At 37.5% G+C, this 18,282-nt stretch overlaps 2 protein-coding genes across 5 annotated transcripts; both read left to right on the top strand.

The window, feature by feature from the left end:
* The first annotated feature begins 8,947 nt into the window (after positions 1 to 8,947).
* LOC113690492 (uncharacterized) lies at positions 8,948 to 12,627 on the top strand. The gene is made up of 3 exons (XM_027208405.2): positions 8,948 to 9,525; positions 10,028 to 10,156; positions 10,589 to 12,627. The coding sequence occupies exons 1-3, from the start codon at positions 9,127 to 9,129 to the stop codon at positions 12,158 to 12,160; spliced, it is 2,100 nt and encodes a 699-aa protein (XP_027064206.1). The 5' UTR covers positions 8,948 to 9,126; the 3' UTR covers positions 12,161 to 12,627.
* A 199-nt stretch (positions 12,628 to 12,826) lies between these two features.
* Positions 12,827 to 18,092, top strand: LOC113690493 (OVARIAN TUMOR DOMAIN-containing deubiquitinating enzyme 2-like). 4 transcript variants are annotated; one of them, XM_027208406.2, is made up of 9 exons: positions 12,827 to 13,174; positions 13,940 to 14,024; positions 14,122 to 14,167; positions 15,196 to 15,304; positions 15,676 to 15,767; positions 15,862 to 15,924; positions 16,381 to 16,499; positions 17,442 to 17,517; positions 17,638 to 18,092. In XM_027208406.2, the coding sequence occupies exons 2-9, from the start codon at positions 13,960 to 13,962 to the stop codon at positions 17,692 to 17,694; spliced, it is 627 nt and encodes a 208-aa protein (XP_027064207.2). In that variant the 5' UTR covers positions 12,827 to 13,174; positions 13,940 to 13,959; the 3' UTR covers positions 17,695 to 18,092. The 4 variants fall into 4 exon arrangements, with proteins under 4 accessions (XP_027064207.2, XP_027064209.2, XP_027064208.2 ...); XM_027208408.2 differs by lacking the exon at positions 12,827 to 13,174 and adding an exon at positions 13,225 to 13,362; XM_027208407.2 differs by lacking the exon at positions 12,827 to 13,174 and adding an exon at positions 13,368 to 13,520.
* Positions 18,093 to 18,282: the final 190 nt, after the last annotated feature.

The raw sequence follows: 18,282 nt of genomic DNA, 5'->3' as shown, positions 1-18,282 counted from the left end.
ATGAGCCGGCTCCGTGTGAAAAGAGATTGGCTAGCGAATCTTGCTTGCTGATGTCCAGTGTGAACGCAACTGGGCAAGTGGAATCTTGCGCATTCGTACTCACGTGTGGGTTCCCTAATCTGCTTTTTTTCTGGCTGATCTCACGCTAGTCGTAATTAAGCGCCCTAAGCTTTTCATTATCACAATCTTTATCCCACGAGTAGGTTGCTCCCTCAGGCCTCGTCCCATGATGAAAGTTGTTCATCACGAGTCTTCTTTGCAAACACGTTTCAATTATTTATCTTTTTAATTTATATATATATTGCATCATAAAAAGTATCATTATAATTACCTTAATTAATTTCTCAGAAAAAAATTATTTTAATTAATATCTTCATCAAAAAAACACGCAACATTTAGGGAACCCGGAATCTTGCATAGTTTCATGTCGACCACTAGGTATTGCCAATTTGCGATGATGCGAGCAATCGGGAAGATTGAGCAGGAAGGGACGAGCATGTTGACACGGAAAGTGGTACGTGCACTTAATTCAAGTGACACAGCAGTGGAATGCTTCACATTTGATTTTTGTGAAGGGATACTTACTTTCTTTTTTTCTTTTTTTTTTTGAGCCTAATAAATATCGGATTTGTTTGGATAGCGAATTATTTATCAAAATTTTCATCACTTTTCTATGTTACATACGTCACATAAAAAACAGTGCTACAGTATTTTTTTTTCTTTTAAAATATTTATCCCAAATAATCTACCACGAATTTCTGAATACCTATCCTATGCAACTCATTCTTGTCCACCTCCATTAAACCACGAATCAATATCTTCTCTAAAACAATTGAGCGCCTTTATGAGTTCATTATTTATCTTAACAAAGATATCATTAAACACTTTCTCGAGTAGTTTTTTTTTTTTTTTATGTATTACTAAGAGGTTAAGTACTTATTTAGTTGCAGATTAATTGCAACAATTATGCAAGTGCATGATGTAGGGGCGTAGTCCGATGATATGGTATCATCAATAATAAGTACGTTAATTGTTGGATGACACTCTTTTTTTCTCTTCTAATCAGTTGAGTAAATTGAACGCCATAATAGTAGTATAACTAATAAAACTGACGAATCCTCAATTGGATTGGATAGTTCGAAAGATGGAGTGTAAGTGAAAGGTTTCGTATTCAAATCTGTTCACGTATATATTAAAAAAATTTAAGAAAAAAAAAAAAACTGTGTCGTGTACTAGACTGAAGTTCTTGTCACTTTTTGAAAGGTGGTTTGCGGCAAGCTAGTCTAAGTTGGCTCCTTCTATATATCTGTATCGACTAATGGTAAATTCCCACCTCGAGGAAGCTAACCAATATATGCAGCGCGATTTTCCAAACATTTGAACTTATCTCTTCTCTTTTTTTTTTTTTTTTTTTTCAATAGAAAATGGATCGGTTCTAAGAAAAGAAGTGAGGGAGGAGAAGGTAAATTAGAACCCAGAAACTCGAGCTCTTTTTGCCACTTTTAATGGCTTTAATTTACATGCAAAATTACGTTATGTAGTTCAGGCCATGCATATGTACTTTGCATTGCATGCATGGCGAAGCAATAGATTGGTTGACTGTTGAAATCATGCTGCTAGCCGAATACCTCTCCACGATTGCCAAAGTGTTCAAACTCATACCGAAGATGATTTTTTTTTTTTGGTTGTTGGGGGGGGGGGGGGGGGGGCATTCCGAAGAGACGATAAGGCGAAAATGCTCGAGCATTACTAAAGTAATTAGATGAGAAAAATTTGGGCTGCTGGTGCAAGTATAAAGCTAGCGTTGTCTTTTGTGTTGAGGGAATTGGCCCTTGCTTTGTTCAATTGATGAGGGGGAAAGACCTTTCTTATTGTGTGAAATCTAACACAGATAGGGCGTGCTAAATTGTTGTGGGATGAACAATTCTATAATCATAGGTCATACTAGAACAGAAATTAAAGTACGAGTCCAGAATTAAAAAAAAAAAAGAAATAAAAGTAGGCGAGAATTGTCTTAACTGGATATAGGTCTCGTTTGACAAGTGAGTTTTTTGGACGTTTGTTTAAAATTTTACTGTAGTTTACTGTAGAGTTTAAAAAAAAATTTTTTTTGAAGTGTATAACTTTTTTGAATATTTTTAAGTGTATAGTTTAAAATTTTTTAAAAAGTTTTTTGAGGCTACTATAGCTATAGTTTTAACAAAATTTGTAGCAGACAGACTTGGCAAAACATTTAAGTGCCAAGCAGGGCAATAGTTTAAAATACGACAAAGCTGGAGAATCCAAGAAACAAATCGATTTTGATGTTTTGTAGTCAAACTAGCTACCGGCTATTTGGTTCGTTTGTTTGGGTTTTCTATGACTGCTGAAATTGAAAAGGAAAAAGAACTAGAAAAGCCTTCATTCAAGACGAGTACCTCTGATTTTCAATTTAGAGGCGTACATGACTTTATAGAGAGTTTGGAGGCGGTCAAACAACATTTTTAATTACTATATAACAAGGAATCTACAATCAATTCTTATCATTTTGATTTTGGACCAACCACGCTTAATTACTTCCAGTTCCAGGAGGTTTAATTATTATACTAACTAGAATTTTCGCAACAAAAAATAAAATAAAATTCCTAGAACTCGCTTACTCTTGCACGCAAAATCTGAAAGTACTTTTGTCAATGTCTGAATTCGTGAAGAGTTGATATGTAGATAGAAAACTATATAAATTTGTACGTACTTTGTCAATGTCTCGACTCTTGAATATCATCCTGAAAAAAAATGTCAAACTCTGAATGGATAATGATTAATGACTTAATTTGATGGTACTAAGAGTTTAAGTGCTTGATTAATTATATCTTACAACAATTTATATATGGATTTGTATCCGCTAAACATGCAGCTGCACCTGCAATTTCAACATCACAACACTATTAATGGTATATATATATATATATATATCAAACTTGCTTATTGATTGATTAATTACTGGCTTTTCTCATTCCTTGAATTCGAGTGATCGAGGGATTAAAGCCAGTAATGGCCACGACACGAGGGACACTTGAATAAAACTGACGAATCCTTGACCGTTGATTAATCTGTGTCGTGCACGAATGGAAAGATACATACATACATATATATATATATATATATCTCGTCACTTTTTGAAGGGTGGCAGCAAAACCAGTCTAAGTTGGCTCCTTTGTTCTCTCTGCATGGACAAGGGTTAATTCCCCACGTGGTGTGTATATATATATATATACTCCCTCCGTCCCACTTTGATAGTCTTGTTTTTCTTTTTTGTCTGTCCCAAATTGTAGTCCACTTTCCCATTAAGAAATGTAGTAATCTTTCAAATTGTCTAAAATACCCTTATTAAATATCTTGTTATTAATACATTGTTATTAAATACTAACCCACTACATTGAATACATTGAGTTTTTCCAATACTAACCCATTAGCTGTAACTGATATTAATTGGCACTCTTCGTGATTAGCAAAAGGGTATTTTAGGAAATTAATAATCTAAATTTATGTTTCTAACCAAATTAATTACATTTTCTTAATCTGTGTGAAAAAAAATCATGACTAATAAAATGGGACGGAGGGAGTATTACCTCTTCTGCCAATTCTATATTATTCATTTTTATGGATTCCTCATCCTCATGGCAAAATTGATGCATATGTACTTGCACGGCGACTGGCTGAGCGATAGACCGGCTGACTCTTGAAATCATGCTGCGGCGACAGGGCGGAAAATTCCCCAAAATAATATAATAAAAAAAGAAAGTCAGGAGTTTAGCTCTTAAATGTTTTAATCAGTCGCTTGTGCGGCCGTGCGGGTTTCTTATGACTTCCGAAACATAAAAGCAAAAACCTGTCATTGTTTTGGTGGCGGTCAAATAACAATAACATTAATTACATAAAAAAATATACAATCAATTATGCGGTCTTCAAACGTTTCCTTGCATCAATTTCCATCCCGAATGGTTCAAACGTTGCGTGCACTTAGCACACTTAGTTCATATATATTCCCAATGTAACAAAGAAGAATGTGAATTGCCAGAAAAGGGACGTGTTAGAAAGCGACGAATCTGGATAAACCCGTAGCTACGGGCCTACAATCAAAAGAAAAGAATGAGAATTCATTTCAAAGGTCTGCATTTATGCATGATTCATGCACATCCCTCTTGTCATTTTGGTTTCGGCCAATCAGACTTGTCAGTTCCCATAGGTTTATTCATTAGTATTAATGAGAATTCTTGCACATTTAACAACTCTCAAAAAAAAAAAAAACAAATTAGAAAAAAACTAGAATTCGTTCACTCTAATCTGGAAGAGTTTTAAAACTCTCTCTTTGAATGTAGGTCAAGAAAATCCATTCTCGTTCAGGATTTATTGTAAGTTTCATCAGCGAGTGCAAATGTACCCATCTCTTATCTGGTTCAATTCTGGATCCCCATTGACCTCCGAAAAACAGAATATAATTTATCGTGTTCGAAAACCAAAAAAAAAAAAAAAAAGAGGCTAACTCATAGATGGCTGTAAAGGACGAGATCGCTTATGTCTCAATCTTGTCAATGCGGAAGCGGTCGGGACATGAAGATCTTGCGTACTTGTACTGTTTCTGTAACGGCCGGGTCGGGCCGCGCCCGAGCCTGTGGATGGACAGAATCCAATTAGAATTCGAGTTTCAATAAATAACAAGTGTTTGGATAGCAGATTTTTTCGAATAATATTTTGTTTGCATCATAAATATATTTTTCAATTCATCTTTTTATATTTTTAATCACTTTTTTATCTCACATACATCACATCACAAAAAGTGCTGCAGTAATTTTTCCCAAATAATATTTCAAATAACATTCTATCCAATTCCTCGCATATTTCATGTCTCAAATTGGTCTATCATATCAACAAAAATAGAATGTGATAAAGTTGGATCCTTCACTGCATTGTCACGGTTGGGTCTATCAAAGTTTTCCCTTAGCAGCGCCAATGGAAAAAACAGATTGAAAGTTCAAAACTCAACACTTGTTTATTTTTTTGAGACTTGAAATCGTTAAGATGCCAAAGACTGATAATTGAATGATATCGTATGTAAAGAAAACCTGTTTAAAAGAAAAAGAGAGGAGGAGAAGAAGAAGAACTTGTTTTCATTCAGTTTCTAGAAATTTGTACGCCAAATCCTGCAGAATTCCGTCCACAGAAATGTGTTCACTTCCCAGGGATGCCGAAGGCCATGACAGGAAGACGAGTCCGCCAATTATATGTACACTCCTGCTCCTCCAGTCTGTACAGTCCCTAACAGTCAACAAATCCTGCCAATTATATGTACCTGCCAATTCGGCCTGTTCAAGGCAAAAAGTTCCGGTGGATATGCTGGGGACTAACAGAGAGCTAGATCAGGAGGCAGCCCACTGGACTACGGTTTTAAAAGAAATTGGGCCTCATCGGGTTCTGCCCCAATTAGAAAACTAAGAAAAATCAGCTGATAAGGAACTGGACTATGGCTTTAAAAGAAATTGGGCCTCATCGGGTTCTGCCCCCAAGTGGGAGAAGAGAACATCATACTTTGTGGTTGTGGGGCCCATTGATTTGGTAAAGATGAAGAAATTAAACAGGTATTTGGAGTAATACAACAAACCCATAGGAAACTGAGATTTGCTGGTACCTTTTCGCTGGGCTACTTCGGAAAATTTTGAGTATTGAGCTCTTTTTGTTAATGGACAAGCAGTTAAGCTGCACTGCACACAAGCAGATTGTTTTTCTCAATAATTATCTTGGTCCATATTTTTAAATAATTGAAACTATTATAGTTTCAAAGTCAAAAGGTCAATGGCCACCACCTCTCTTGCCGCTCATGGGCAACTCGATTGGTGTCAGCAAGCCTCCTTAGGAGCTGATGTCCAGTGCCCGCAAGGACTCGAGTTCTATGATTATCGTGTTCGGGAGATGGAGCCTCTCCTCTCGGATCGGAGTGGGATTAGTTGGGTTCCGTAAGGATTGATCCGGACACCCACTCCGTCAGCAAAAAAAAAAAAAAGAGTCAAAAACACTACTTATTTCATCATTTCATGAAAAAGTCGAAAATGACCGTAGAATCTCTTAATAATTTTTAGGGGCAGCTTATATTCGTAATTAAAATATGAATTACAGCCTTTTTTTTTTTTTTTTTGGAGTAACGAAAAGTAAGAAAATCAATACCAATGATGCGTATTAAAGGGTTCAAAATATGTACCGTGAATTGTTTGGAACTTATGCTACTTGGCCTTCTTTGAATAGTATGTTAGAATGAACGATAACGTGTTCTGTTAAGAGTCTATTATCTTCTCCAATAAGTCAAAAGATATGTTGCAAGCATGGACATCACTCGTCCAACTATTACTCGATTTACATAGCGATAAACAAAAGGACATACCCAACTTAATAATTAGAACTGATAGAAGAAACAAACAACGGGAGCACTGCCATTATTTGTGCATTCCACGTCCGTTGTCCGACGTAGGCTAATGAGTAGTTCGTAAAACAGATGCTCAGTGGAGATGAGATCCGACCTGCATATACTGTAGTAAGAGCATTATCATTTTCAATTGCCTAATCATCACGATGTGCAAGCCACGTATGCATGTCGCTTTGGTAAAAGCGTAAGAGTGATACGAGCCGAGTCGAATCGATTTTGAGTAGTGTTTAATTCGAAGTCAAATTCAACCATAAACAGGGCTTTTTGATTGAGTTTTGACCTTGAGCTCAACTCAAGTGAACAAGCAAAAATTCATATCGTGAGAAAAGAACAATTAAAAATCGAACTCGACTTGAAAAGACTATATATTATTCTTGAGCCTTATCGAGCTCGAGCATTCAAAAATTTGAAATACAAAACTTTGCATAAAATATAAATCCTTATTGGCCATTTCATAATCGAAATAATTTTATTATATAAATAATAAAACTAATCGATACTGGACGAGCACTTGAACAGCAAGAACAAAGAAAGGATTGAACTCCATTCGGCCCCTTTATCCAGCTACTCTCAAGTTCAAATTCGACCCGCTCATGAGTTACTCGTCAGTACCTTCACCACCACAAGAGGGTCAGCACCGCCTACGTGTGAAGGCATGATTGCAGCCACGTGGAAACTCCCCTCGGATTCTCTTTTTCCGAACCATCTCCGCAACTGTACCACGCATCTCCCAAGCGGAAGAGCTCGCAAACTTGCAGCCTCGCCAGACTCCAGGCGCACGCAAGCCCAATCCTGTTTCTGTCGAACAAGCGCATTTCTGCGCGTAGCCATATACTATCCGTCAAGGACAAAAGCAAATGTACAGTTTTTGAAATTGGTGATCTCATCTTTTCTCGAGCACTCGGAAATTCTACCATTATTAATTTTGACTTACCATTGTTGTTATGACGTGCGAATAGTGGAAGCTGTTTTGACTTCGCAAATAGTAGTGGAAGTTACGTGCAAATAAAAACCTAAAGGAGCTTTGCTTGCTCATCACTATGATGAAGCAGTACACGTTTGCATTGAATTATTTGACATGCTGCCTCACATTGATTGACATTTGCGAAATGAGAGCTAATGGTAATGAAATGATACTCAAATATCCACGTATGAAAATTTAAATATTAGAGAAACATGATGCATTCCCTAAATCTTTCTTCTTCTTTTTTTTTTTGCCAAAAAAAAAAAATTGAACTTAAGTTGATTACTTTTTAGTTATTTATCACTTATGCAACATATGATTGAATAAACCACAAAAACAACGAGATATTTTGTTGTGTTACACTGTCATATTATTTGTACATGATTGTTACGATGAAACAAAAAACTATTTTAGTCATTTTCAGCCAATAACCAGCTTACCGCCAAAATGTTGAAGCGTTGGCATAACAATTAACAAAAAACAAGTGTTTATTTTTTCAAGAAATAACAGTTTTTGTTAACAGTATATATCTATATATTTTTTCTAAATAAAGTCGAATAGGCATTTTTCATGTTCTATATCTACTAGATGGAGATTCTTCTTATTTATAATTTGGAAAATTTTAGCTTAGATGTTTATATACCCAATCCTTAATATGTTGATACCCAATAGTTCTTAATGTTCTTTTTTTGAATCAATAGTCAAAATGGAAAAAAAAATGATAAACATGCATAATCTTTTAACTAGTATACTACTATTATTGTATATCTATACACTAATTGGTGAGCAAAACACACCTTATAGGTGTTTACATTAAAAAACTAATTTTCTCTATAATAAAAGAGTAATAATAATTAAAAGCCTAGTTTTAAAAAATAAAACAAGATATTAAAAATGCAAAGAGTAGAAGATTTTATAAGTCATTGAAATTTAATAACTACAAACAATTTTATTTGTAGTGATTAAGTGTAAATCCTTACTTATATGAGGGTAAAATTGATATAATAAAAAAATGAAAAAATTTTAACAACTGATGGAGTATTTGCAGGTCCCATCGTAACAAGATCGATCATGGGTTTCGTTTACTCGATTACTCCTGCGGGCTCTGTTTTGTGATCATGATTCATGAGGCCTTTTTGCTATATCCTACTGGGATTCACAGCAAGTTCTAGTTACCGCACGAGAGAGACGACGCGCTCCTTGGTGCGTGAACATTTACAAGAATACAAGTCACATGCGTGGCGGTTCAGTAAATTTCGCGGCGCCACTAATTTAACCAGCAACCACATGCTGCTGTCCGATTCCCCAACGATTGGACGCCTTCGCTCCTTCCAAAAACGACACCGATTCGACACTAATTCACCGGCTATACGACACCGTCATCGGCCCTCAAGTACCAGTTTCCTCCCACGACACCGTTTTATCTGGCTTTTATTAACGCAATCCGAGGTTACTGTAATAAGAGACGTTGACCGTACAAATCTACTTATACGTATTGCTCTCTTCAGTCTGCCCTCTGATTTCTCATCATCCCAAGCTAGCCAGGGACCATTTCTCTGCAAGAATTCACAAAACCCCACTGCCCCATACCCTACGGCCCCTCCCATCTTCACTCAAAAAAGCCAGAAATAAAAAAAAGAAAAGGCATCTCAGGGAGAAAATCAACATTTGTCAGAAGTTCTACAATGGCTGAATCAGGGTGGAGAGCATGAAGATTACAGCCGGCAAGAAGGAGCTCCAGCAGGGTCCATCTTCGACACCATTCAACCCTTTTCAAAGTTCCGATCTTTTAGAAAAACCCAGTAAGTCTAGCAAGCCACATCGTAGGAAAAGTAGGGGTTCCGGCAATGGAGTTCGGCTGAGAAAAGACTCTGGAGGAAAGAGGAGCAGCAGACCGGAGACCCCTTTACTCCGATGGAAGTTTGATGAAGTTGGTGTTGAAGATGAAAATGAACTTTGTAAGCAGGAAAAGTCGCCGCCAGAGGCTGGTCGGAACAATGGCCGGAAAGTTAGAGCTGTGGTTTCGGCTAGGAAGCTTGCTGCTGGGATTTGGAGAATGCAATTGCCGGAGGTTTCTACAGGCGGCGGTGGAAAGTTAGGGTTCCAGGTAGTGTGATGCAAAAGATCCTGTCTTTAGAGGCTTATTTCTGTATAGGTTGAAATTAAGGGATAATTAATGAATGCTTGGTTTTCTATGTTGTGGAGCAAAAAGTTGATCAGTTCGTACTAATCTTGCATTAACTCAACTCCCCTTCATTTTTGGTTGGGATGCTTAGCTGAAATTTTCATTGAAATGCATCGGTATTTTTATTTTTTTGACTTCCTGGAGAAACTTTTGACATCCTTTTATGGTACTGTGTTATCTTAAACAGACAGACATTTTGGATTGAGCACTACACGGTCATTTTGTTTTTTTTGGAAGAGCTGTTTAAGTTATATAGGATCATATTTGTTGCCATTGACGATTTTAAATCATATCAGGTTTAGTGCTGTTTTAGATCTGGAGCTGATTTGTCTCGAGTTTGGAGCCGTTAAAATTTTGTTTTGTCAGGTAAAGGACTGAGATTCAGTATGTTGTTGTTACCTTTCTTTTCTTTTCTTTCTTGCAGTCTGGAGATAATTACGTCGGGGTCCCCTTCCATGGTTATCATAATTGCAAAGTGCACGATTGTACAACGAAGGATCTGGTGCGAAGTCCCCAGTCCGTTACTGGTCCAAGAAATGGGTTTTCCTCTAAGGTATGTGTGGTCCTTGTCAGGTTTGTTCTTCCGAAGCTGTTTATGTCTACTAAATATGGTAGATCTAGGACTACATACTTGTATGGGCTAAGACAGAAACGTCTTTTAGAAACCAAGGAGGACCTGGACCATATGGTGAGGCATGAGGCATGACTCGTTTAGCATAAGTAAGAGTGGCGACTGATGACCATGCATCGAACCCCTCTAAGAGCAGATGTTCTTCTTTAACATGCATTGAACTCCTCTACGAGCAAATGTTCTTCTTGAAACTAGTAATTTGGTCATTAAAAGGTTGTATTAACCATATGATAAGTTTCGGAGGACTCGATAGTTTCAATCACCAGAGAGATACTTATCCTGCGATTTATTGTTTTCCTGTTGGTTCTGGATTATCATGATCTGATTGTGGGGGAACTGAATGATACCTTGTAGGCTGAATCCTCATTTCAACTCTCCAACTCTGCAATGGAAGGTGCAACGAAATGGGATCCTGTTGGCTGGAAAACATCCAATGAAGTAAAACAGATATTTGGGCAGCAAAAGCAGTTTGACCAGGAAGCAAGAGCTTCAGCAGCTATATCTGCCCTAGAGACACAACTTGAGCAGGCTCGATCACAGATTCATGAACTTGAACTGGAGAGACGGACCTCAAAAAAGAAACTTGAACATTTTCTGAAGAAACTCAGTGAAGAAAAGGCTGCATGGCGTAGCAGAGAACATGAGAAAGTTCGTGTAATTATTGATGACATCAAAGCTGACTTGAGCAGAGAGAGGAAAAATCGCCAAAGACTGGAAATTGTGAACTCCAAGCTGGTTAACGAGTTGGCTGAGACCAAGTTATCGGCGAAGTGTTATATGCAGGACTATGAGAAAGAGCGCAAGGCCAGAGAATTGATAGAGGAAGTATGTGATGAACTAGCTAAGGAAATTGGAGAAGACAAGGCTGAAGTTGAAGCATTGAAGAGGGAAGCTCTGAAGCTCAGGGAGGAAGTCGATGAAGAGAGAAAAATGTTGCAGATGGCTGAGGTCTGGCGGGAGGAACGGGTTCAGATGAAACTGATAGATGCAAAGGTGGCACTTGAAGAGCGGTACAGTGACATGAATAGGCTAATAGCAGAACTGGAGTCATTTCTGAGTTCAAGAGGTGCAATCCGAGATTCTGAGGAGATAAGAATGGCAGAGCTCCTTCGACAGGCTGGTACCTCTGTGAATGTTAAGGATGTCAGTGAGTTCACATATGAGCCCCCAAATCTGGATGATATATTCTCTGTATTTGAAGATGTTAATTACGGTGAACCCAATGAGAGACAGATTGAACCATGTGTTGCATATAGTCCTGCCAGTCATGCTTCGAAGATTCGTACAGTGAGTCCTGAAATTAATGCGTTTAAAAAAGACATTATGCAGAGACATTCTAACGTGTTTGTCGATCAGAGTGGCACGCTAGAAGAGGAGGGAAGCGAATGGGAAACTGCGAGCCATCCTGAGGATCAGGACTCTAGTTATTCACCAGATGGAAGTGATCCATCTGTTGAGAAAGATCACCAAGACAGTAATGTTTCTAGAACTTGTACAGAATGGGAAGCAAATGTTTGTGATGGGACACCAATCACAGAGATCAGTGAAGTCTGCTCTGTACCTACTAGGCAACTGAAGAAGGCGTCCTCCATTTCTAGGCTCTGGAGATCATACCCAAGCAATAGTGATAATTACAAAATCATATCCGTGGAGGGAATGAACGGAAGACTTTCCAATGGAAGGCTTTCAAATGGGGCTTTGATTTCTTCAGAATGTGGTTCAGGTAAAGATGGGCTCAGTCCACCAGACATGGCTGGACAATGGAGTTCACCTGAAGCGGGAAATCCACACATAACCAAAGGCATGAAAGGGTGCATTGAGTGGCCACGCAGTGCACAGAAGAATAGTCTGAAATCAAAACTTCTGGAGGCCAGGATGGAAAGTCAAAAAGTACAGTTGCGGCATGTTCTAAAGCAGAAGATATAGAGATAATAATTATGAATGTCGAAACCAGCTAAGTAGAGCTACTTGTTAAGGCCGGAGATTATCATGATGGGCAGTTTCGCTCTCTACCGACTGAAACTACTCGGAAGGAAGGTTTTTATGGACACCCGTGAACAGAAACGGAGGATTAAATCCTTGGGAACTCTGATCCTGCTCCATTTACATAGGCCTTGCAAGAGCATTCATCCATAACTTCCACGAGTGGAAGAATAATAGCTTGATTTTGGAACCGGGCGCGGAGGGGTTGCTAGCTAGCAAAATGTAATACTACTCCAATTGTCCGTTAATAGTTCCAGCAAGGAAAAACCATTCCGGGATAGGGGGTCAGGTTTTGGTGTTCTGGATGTATCTCTGTGCTTTGACAAGTGGGGCAATAGTCTCTTTCAAATGGCACAATAGACTTGTATTCTGGGTTTTTAGGTTATATTGCTGAATTCTCTTTTCTTGGATACGTATTCATTTACCATTTTTTTTTTAATCCTTACATAAAATTCTCAGAGGAAGCGAGCATTGAACAAATTTAAATAGGTGGAGGAGAAAAGTTTTGCCATTTTTTGAAAGGCTCAACCCCCAAAAGTTGCAAAAAGAAGAACAAAAAAAAGGTGTTCATTTCAGATATCTATTGACATTAGAGATTCGTCGTCTTTCATCGTTGCAAGATTCGCGCTTCATGCCCTTTTTCCCAAAGAGAAAAGAAGAAAACATTAAAATTATTACTCAGCGGTAGAAAAACAGGGTCCAAAACTCCAAATGATACATACTACTGTTACAAATTGGGTGATTCAGCGGGAGGCTGTTGAACTTTCCTCTTTTATTATCACAGGCACCAGCCTCTCGAGCTTTCGGGCTCTCAACAGTCCATAAATATCGTGCATAAGCTTCTAGGCACTCCCACAAACTCGTATAGATTCATTTCCCATAGATTGCTTCTTCCGCATATATCCAGCAGTGCAGACTGCAGCGGTGCAGCCTGATAACGTATTTGAATTGTGAATTGTAAGCGAGATTTCTCTCTATCTTTAACTTAAACGCACTCGCGCGCTATTTTATATACAATGCTTACTTGTCTGGTGTCAGCATATTCGGTTCTTATCTTTCTATCGGTTTTACTTGACTTCCAATTAAAGCAATCTTTGGAAGCATAGATCTACGCCCTTTTCATTTTGCTCATTTTTCTCATCTGGGTACCGCTCATTTTCAGTGTGTACAATCAAGTTTTCGATTTGGGAACAAAATTTTTGTCTCTATCTTGCTTTTGGGTTGGCTTTCTTTGGGAGTTTGAAGAATCTTAGCTGGAGCTAGTTTTCCAGAACCCACCCCTTCTCTTGCAATCATTTCCTAAGTAAAATCCAAAATTCACATGCCTTCTCAGCTTCAAACCTTTTTAGTCGTGCTTAATTATTACGCAGTAATGCGTATTTTTAACAGCTCTTGGTTTCTTTCTTGTATTTCGTTTTCTTTCTTTCTTGAAATCACATGTCAAGAAATCACAGCTTTTTTTTTTTAGTCGTGCTTAATGAGTCGTGTATTTCTTGTATTTCGTTTTTTTTTAACAGCTCTTGAAATCACACGTCAGTTCTTGTTTTTCGTTTTCTTTCTTTCTTGGGATGAAGTTGGGTTGGGTGGGACATTTTTTTTCCTATATAAAGTTTTAATTATTAGCTATATGTCCCGTGGACTGATTGATTACATTTTAGTTTGATGTTTGAAATCCTGTTAACCCTTAATTAGAATCTCACCTTTGTGTTTAATGACTTTCAGGATTACATAAGCGAATAAAGATGGAGGGCATAATTGTTAGGAGGGTAATTCCTTCAGATAACAGCTGCCTGTTTAATGCTGTTGGGTAAATTTTGGGTTTCCTTCTTTGTTTTCATCTTTCGTTGTAAATATGGTGTAATAGAATTGAATTACTTTTATCTTTGTTGGTTCTTTGTCTTCAGGTATGTTATGGACCATGACAAAAACAAAGCATCTGAGCTGAGACAGGTAATAAAATGTTCATGTTGTACATATGTATTAGTTGGAAGCCCTTTAATTGTGCCTTGTTATTGAGGAAGAAGAGTGGTTGTAGTTTGTGGCTGCATCTTGCTAGTAATCTATTTAGGTAAAATGTGATATAAATTAGATTCATCAAGTTAATTGAGGACCGGCAAGTTGTGAAGTGACATAGTTGGGTGTAATTGCTGCTATTTTGGGTTCAGAGACTATTTTCTTATGTTCAATTATCTGTGCATTGGCACGGTTAGTACTAGACTCCATTTTTTGTGTTGAGTTTTCCTATGAATAAGCTGTTGACACTTTTATTGGTCAGATTCTGTGAGCGTCAATTATGTTTATCCCTTTGTTCTAAATTCTAAGAATTTTATTTCACTTCTGAAATATTTGCTTGAAGTAAAGAGGAAGTCATAGCCATTTCTAAAATTTTCTACCTCTGGCCTTTGTTTTCATTCCGCCCTTTGAAGTTCCATCTGATTTTGTTCTCTACATTGTTTAATGGCCACTATGTTATGGAGCTGCTAGTTCCAGCCCTCACCATTATCTAAATCTCCTGTCCAAGTTCATACTAGAAAGCTATTAACAAGTAATTCTAAGAGTTTGTATGGACGATTAACTAGTCTCGTTTGGTTGCAGGAGACATGTCTGTCTATACGCATATCACTGAAAGTTTCACTGACTATAGAATATTTTACTTTAGTTATGTAATGTGCAATACATCTCACATTAAAGTAACATGTTTGACTCAATCAAGAATGTTTAGCATACTGTAGAAGAGATTTAGCAGCCATTGGATTGCCTGACTTTGTAAACGATTATGCATCTGGCCATCCTACCCTGATTGAATCACTAATGTAAACATTTCCAGGTGAAAATTGAAGGTGTCTGAATTAATCATTGTAACTTTTTAAGGAAATGGTATTCTTTTACTCATTGTAATTGGTTAAGGAAATGATATTCTTTCAGTTTGCTTCTTACAGTATCTTACTAACCTTTCTTAACTTCAACTTTTTTGGTAGGTAATAGCTGCAACAGTGGCCAGTGATCCAACAAATTATTCTGAAGCATTCCTTGGAAAGCCAAATGAAGAGTACTGTGCTTGGATTCTAGACCCGGAAAAGTGGGGAGGTGTGTGTTGTGTATTTCTGTTTCTTTTCCACTGCAGTTCTTCCAGTATATCTAAAGCTTAACTACTGCCACTGCTCTGATCAAAATCATAAATAATCACTGGTTGATGAACACCTTATAACCACTGAAAGCTGATATGGAGCTTTTTTCTTGTCCTGAGTTTTAATATCTGCTGCATTCAACTGTTGAGGACACTTGACTTTCTGTTGCTTGATTGCAACACTGATACTTCATTACACATATGTTTGGTTGTATCAGTTTTGAATAATATTGTTATTCGTGCTCCCTTTGCAATTATTTTCCCCCTTTTTTGGTCTGTTAATTCATTTGATTGAACTGTATATATGCTTTATCTTTTTTGCTTCTTGTAGGAGCGATAGAGCTTTCAATATTGGCAGAATATTATGGACGTGAAATTGCAGCATATGATATTCAAACCGGAAGATGTGATTTATATGGACAGGTATCACTTTGTGGATGTCAATGTGGCTTTTCTGAATTGGACTGGCTCAACTGACTTCAATTTCTAATCTCTCTGTCATCTCACTCTTTAACAGGGGAACAACTATAATGAGAGAGTTATGCTGATATATGATGGACTGCATTATGATGCTTTAGCCGTAATGTCTTCTCCCTTAACTATGATTTCTTCATACATCAGTGGGCATTCTTATGTTTTCGTGGTTTTGATTCCTGAATAATCATCATGAGGATGATCATGATGTTGGAAATCATATGTTTGTGTCTTGGCTTTATACGCATCAAGTTTGTTACCATATGAAATTTCACTCATCTCAGCACTCGTAGTTAGTGAATTCAAGGTTTTGAGAAAATTTGTGATGTAGATGTCAGAAAGGAATCAATAATATCATGAAAGTAACTTTCACACAGTTTTACTGTAGTACTTAGAACAAAGTAGCAGTAGTGTAAGCATAAATTGCGTCACTCCACATGTAAATTTTTTGAAGATATACAAATTGTAGTAGTAGATGCGTAGTGATAATGAAATCTTTCACTTTCTAGGTCCATTCTTTTCCACATATTGCTGCTTCTAATATAATATCTGACTTCAACAGATGTCTCCATCTGATGGAGCTCCAGAAGAATTTGATCAGACAATATTTGCTGTTCAAAAGGACCAGACCATTGGACCAGTGGAGGGGCTTGCTCGTAACCTGGTGAAGGAGCAACAGAGGTAATGAATCACCAGTATTAACAGGACATGGAACAGCTTTCTTCCAAATTAAAACTAGTTCTGTGACAGTGCTTGTTTTGTATTATCTCTGCTCTGAATTACTGTGCTCGAAGGACATCTTGTTATTTTGGCTATAATTTAACACTCCTCCTAAAGAGAAAAGACAATAACATCAGTTTGAAGAATAGAAGTGGCCACATCAAGGAAGGGAATAGGCCTGAAGTAATGATCTGTGTCTCAGAGCTTTTTGAAGTTATGATGTTTCTTAGAATATGGTGTCTCTCTTTTCGTCCTCCTTTCTTGAGTCAAAGCCCGAAGAAATGCAACTTTTTTCTTTTTGCAGCTGAAAACAAGGATAGAGCATGGTTGTTCCATTTCCACAATTTGAGGGCTGAAACTTACTGATTTAGTGATTGAAAACAAGAAAATAAAGACTTTGTGGGACAAGTATTCCGTGTGTTAACCATAAGTTTGGTCTGGCATGGTCCATCATTAAACATTTTCTTCGTCACTTCCTAAGTATGGGTGAGATGAGTTGCTTTGGGCCCATAAAGCTCTACTCACCTGGAAATGCTTCAAATCTGGCAAAGTATGATACCCATCCTTAAATACGTTCCTTGATTAAACTGCAAGTGCACAATTATGTGTCTTGGTACTGTTCTGATGGAAGGTGTAACTTACTCAATCGAAGTATCATAAGTGTCCTCCTTCATGAGCCTAATTGTCTGTGGCACATACTTGTAAGTTTCCTAAGAATCGATATTTCTTGCCCATTGTATTCTTATTCAAGTCAAATCTTGATGGTTCAGAAAGCTAATTAAAATGCATTTGAGGATGCTGTATAAATTAAGATAACGAGCCTTTGTTTCTGATATCAAAATGAATGACATATTGAAGCTGCAGCATGTGACATTTTAATTGAAAAATGTTTCTGAATTGCAGGAAAAGGATTTACACTGACACTGCTAATTTCACTCTGCGTTGTGGAGTCTGCCAAATTGGAGTGATTGGACAGAAGGTTCTATTACTGGCTTGAAATGTTATCTCTTCTTGGTATTTGCTCATCTCTCCTTTTGCTAGAAATTCAGAGCTCTTCTGTCTCTTTTTTTTTTTTTTGGCAAATATCGTAAATGAACAGGAGGCTGTGGAGCATGCACAAGCAACAGGCCATGTAAATTTCCAAGAATACAGATGAAAGAATCTACAAAGGTGTGAAGAAAAAGAAAGTCTGATAAATCGATCCTTCTTCTTCTTTGAAAGAAAAATATGTCTGTATTCCTCCTAGGCAGTTCCTGAGTTGTGGCTGTACCACTGAGTTGCGTCCCTTCTTTGTTTTATGGGATCAGTAATCTGGTCACGTTTATCTCTTGTGAGGTACTGAACATATACATTTACAATTTACAATTTGACACAGAGAGGAGGAGGAAATATGTCCTTGGTTCTTACTTCTCTCCCCTTGTTTAGTAGAAGTCAGCAGAGTTTCGCTCTTAACTTTGATACTGGTCCACTTTTTACTGCTTTTTAGCTATAAGGAGTGCGCGCCATGTTCGCCATTGATCAATAAATTCTAATACTTCTGCTTTTCCCCTGAAAGTTCATATATCATTGGCAATACGCACTCAGTTTAGTAGTTTCTCAACAGGGATAAAGCTAATCATACAATGACGTGAGAATTCAATTGCAGCCTGATCAAATACTTTCTTTCCCCCTTTCAGCAGCAAGCTGTCCTTACATAGTTATTCCTTTTTGGCCCGAGGGATCTAATTATAAACAGCTAGGGAGT

This window comes from Coffea arabica, chromosome 5c (genome assembly GCF_036785885.1).
Source record: "Coffea arabica cultivar ET-39 chromosome 5c, Coffea Arabica ET-39 HiFi, whole genome shotgun sequence".
In the NCBI taxonomy this organism is placed as follows: Eukaryota; Viridiplantae; Streptophyta; class Magnoliopsida; order Gentianales; family Rubiaceae; genus Coffea; species Coffea arabica.
This window is presented reverse-complemented; position numbering and strand designations above follow the sequence as displayed.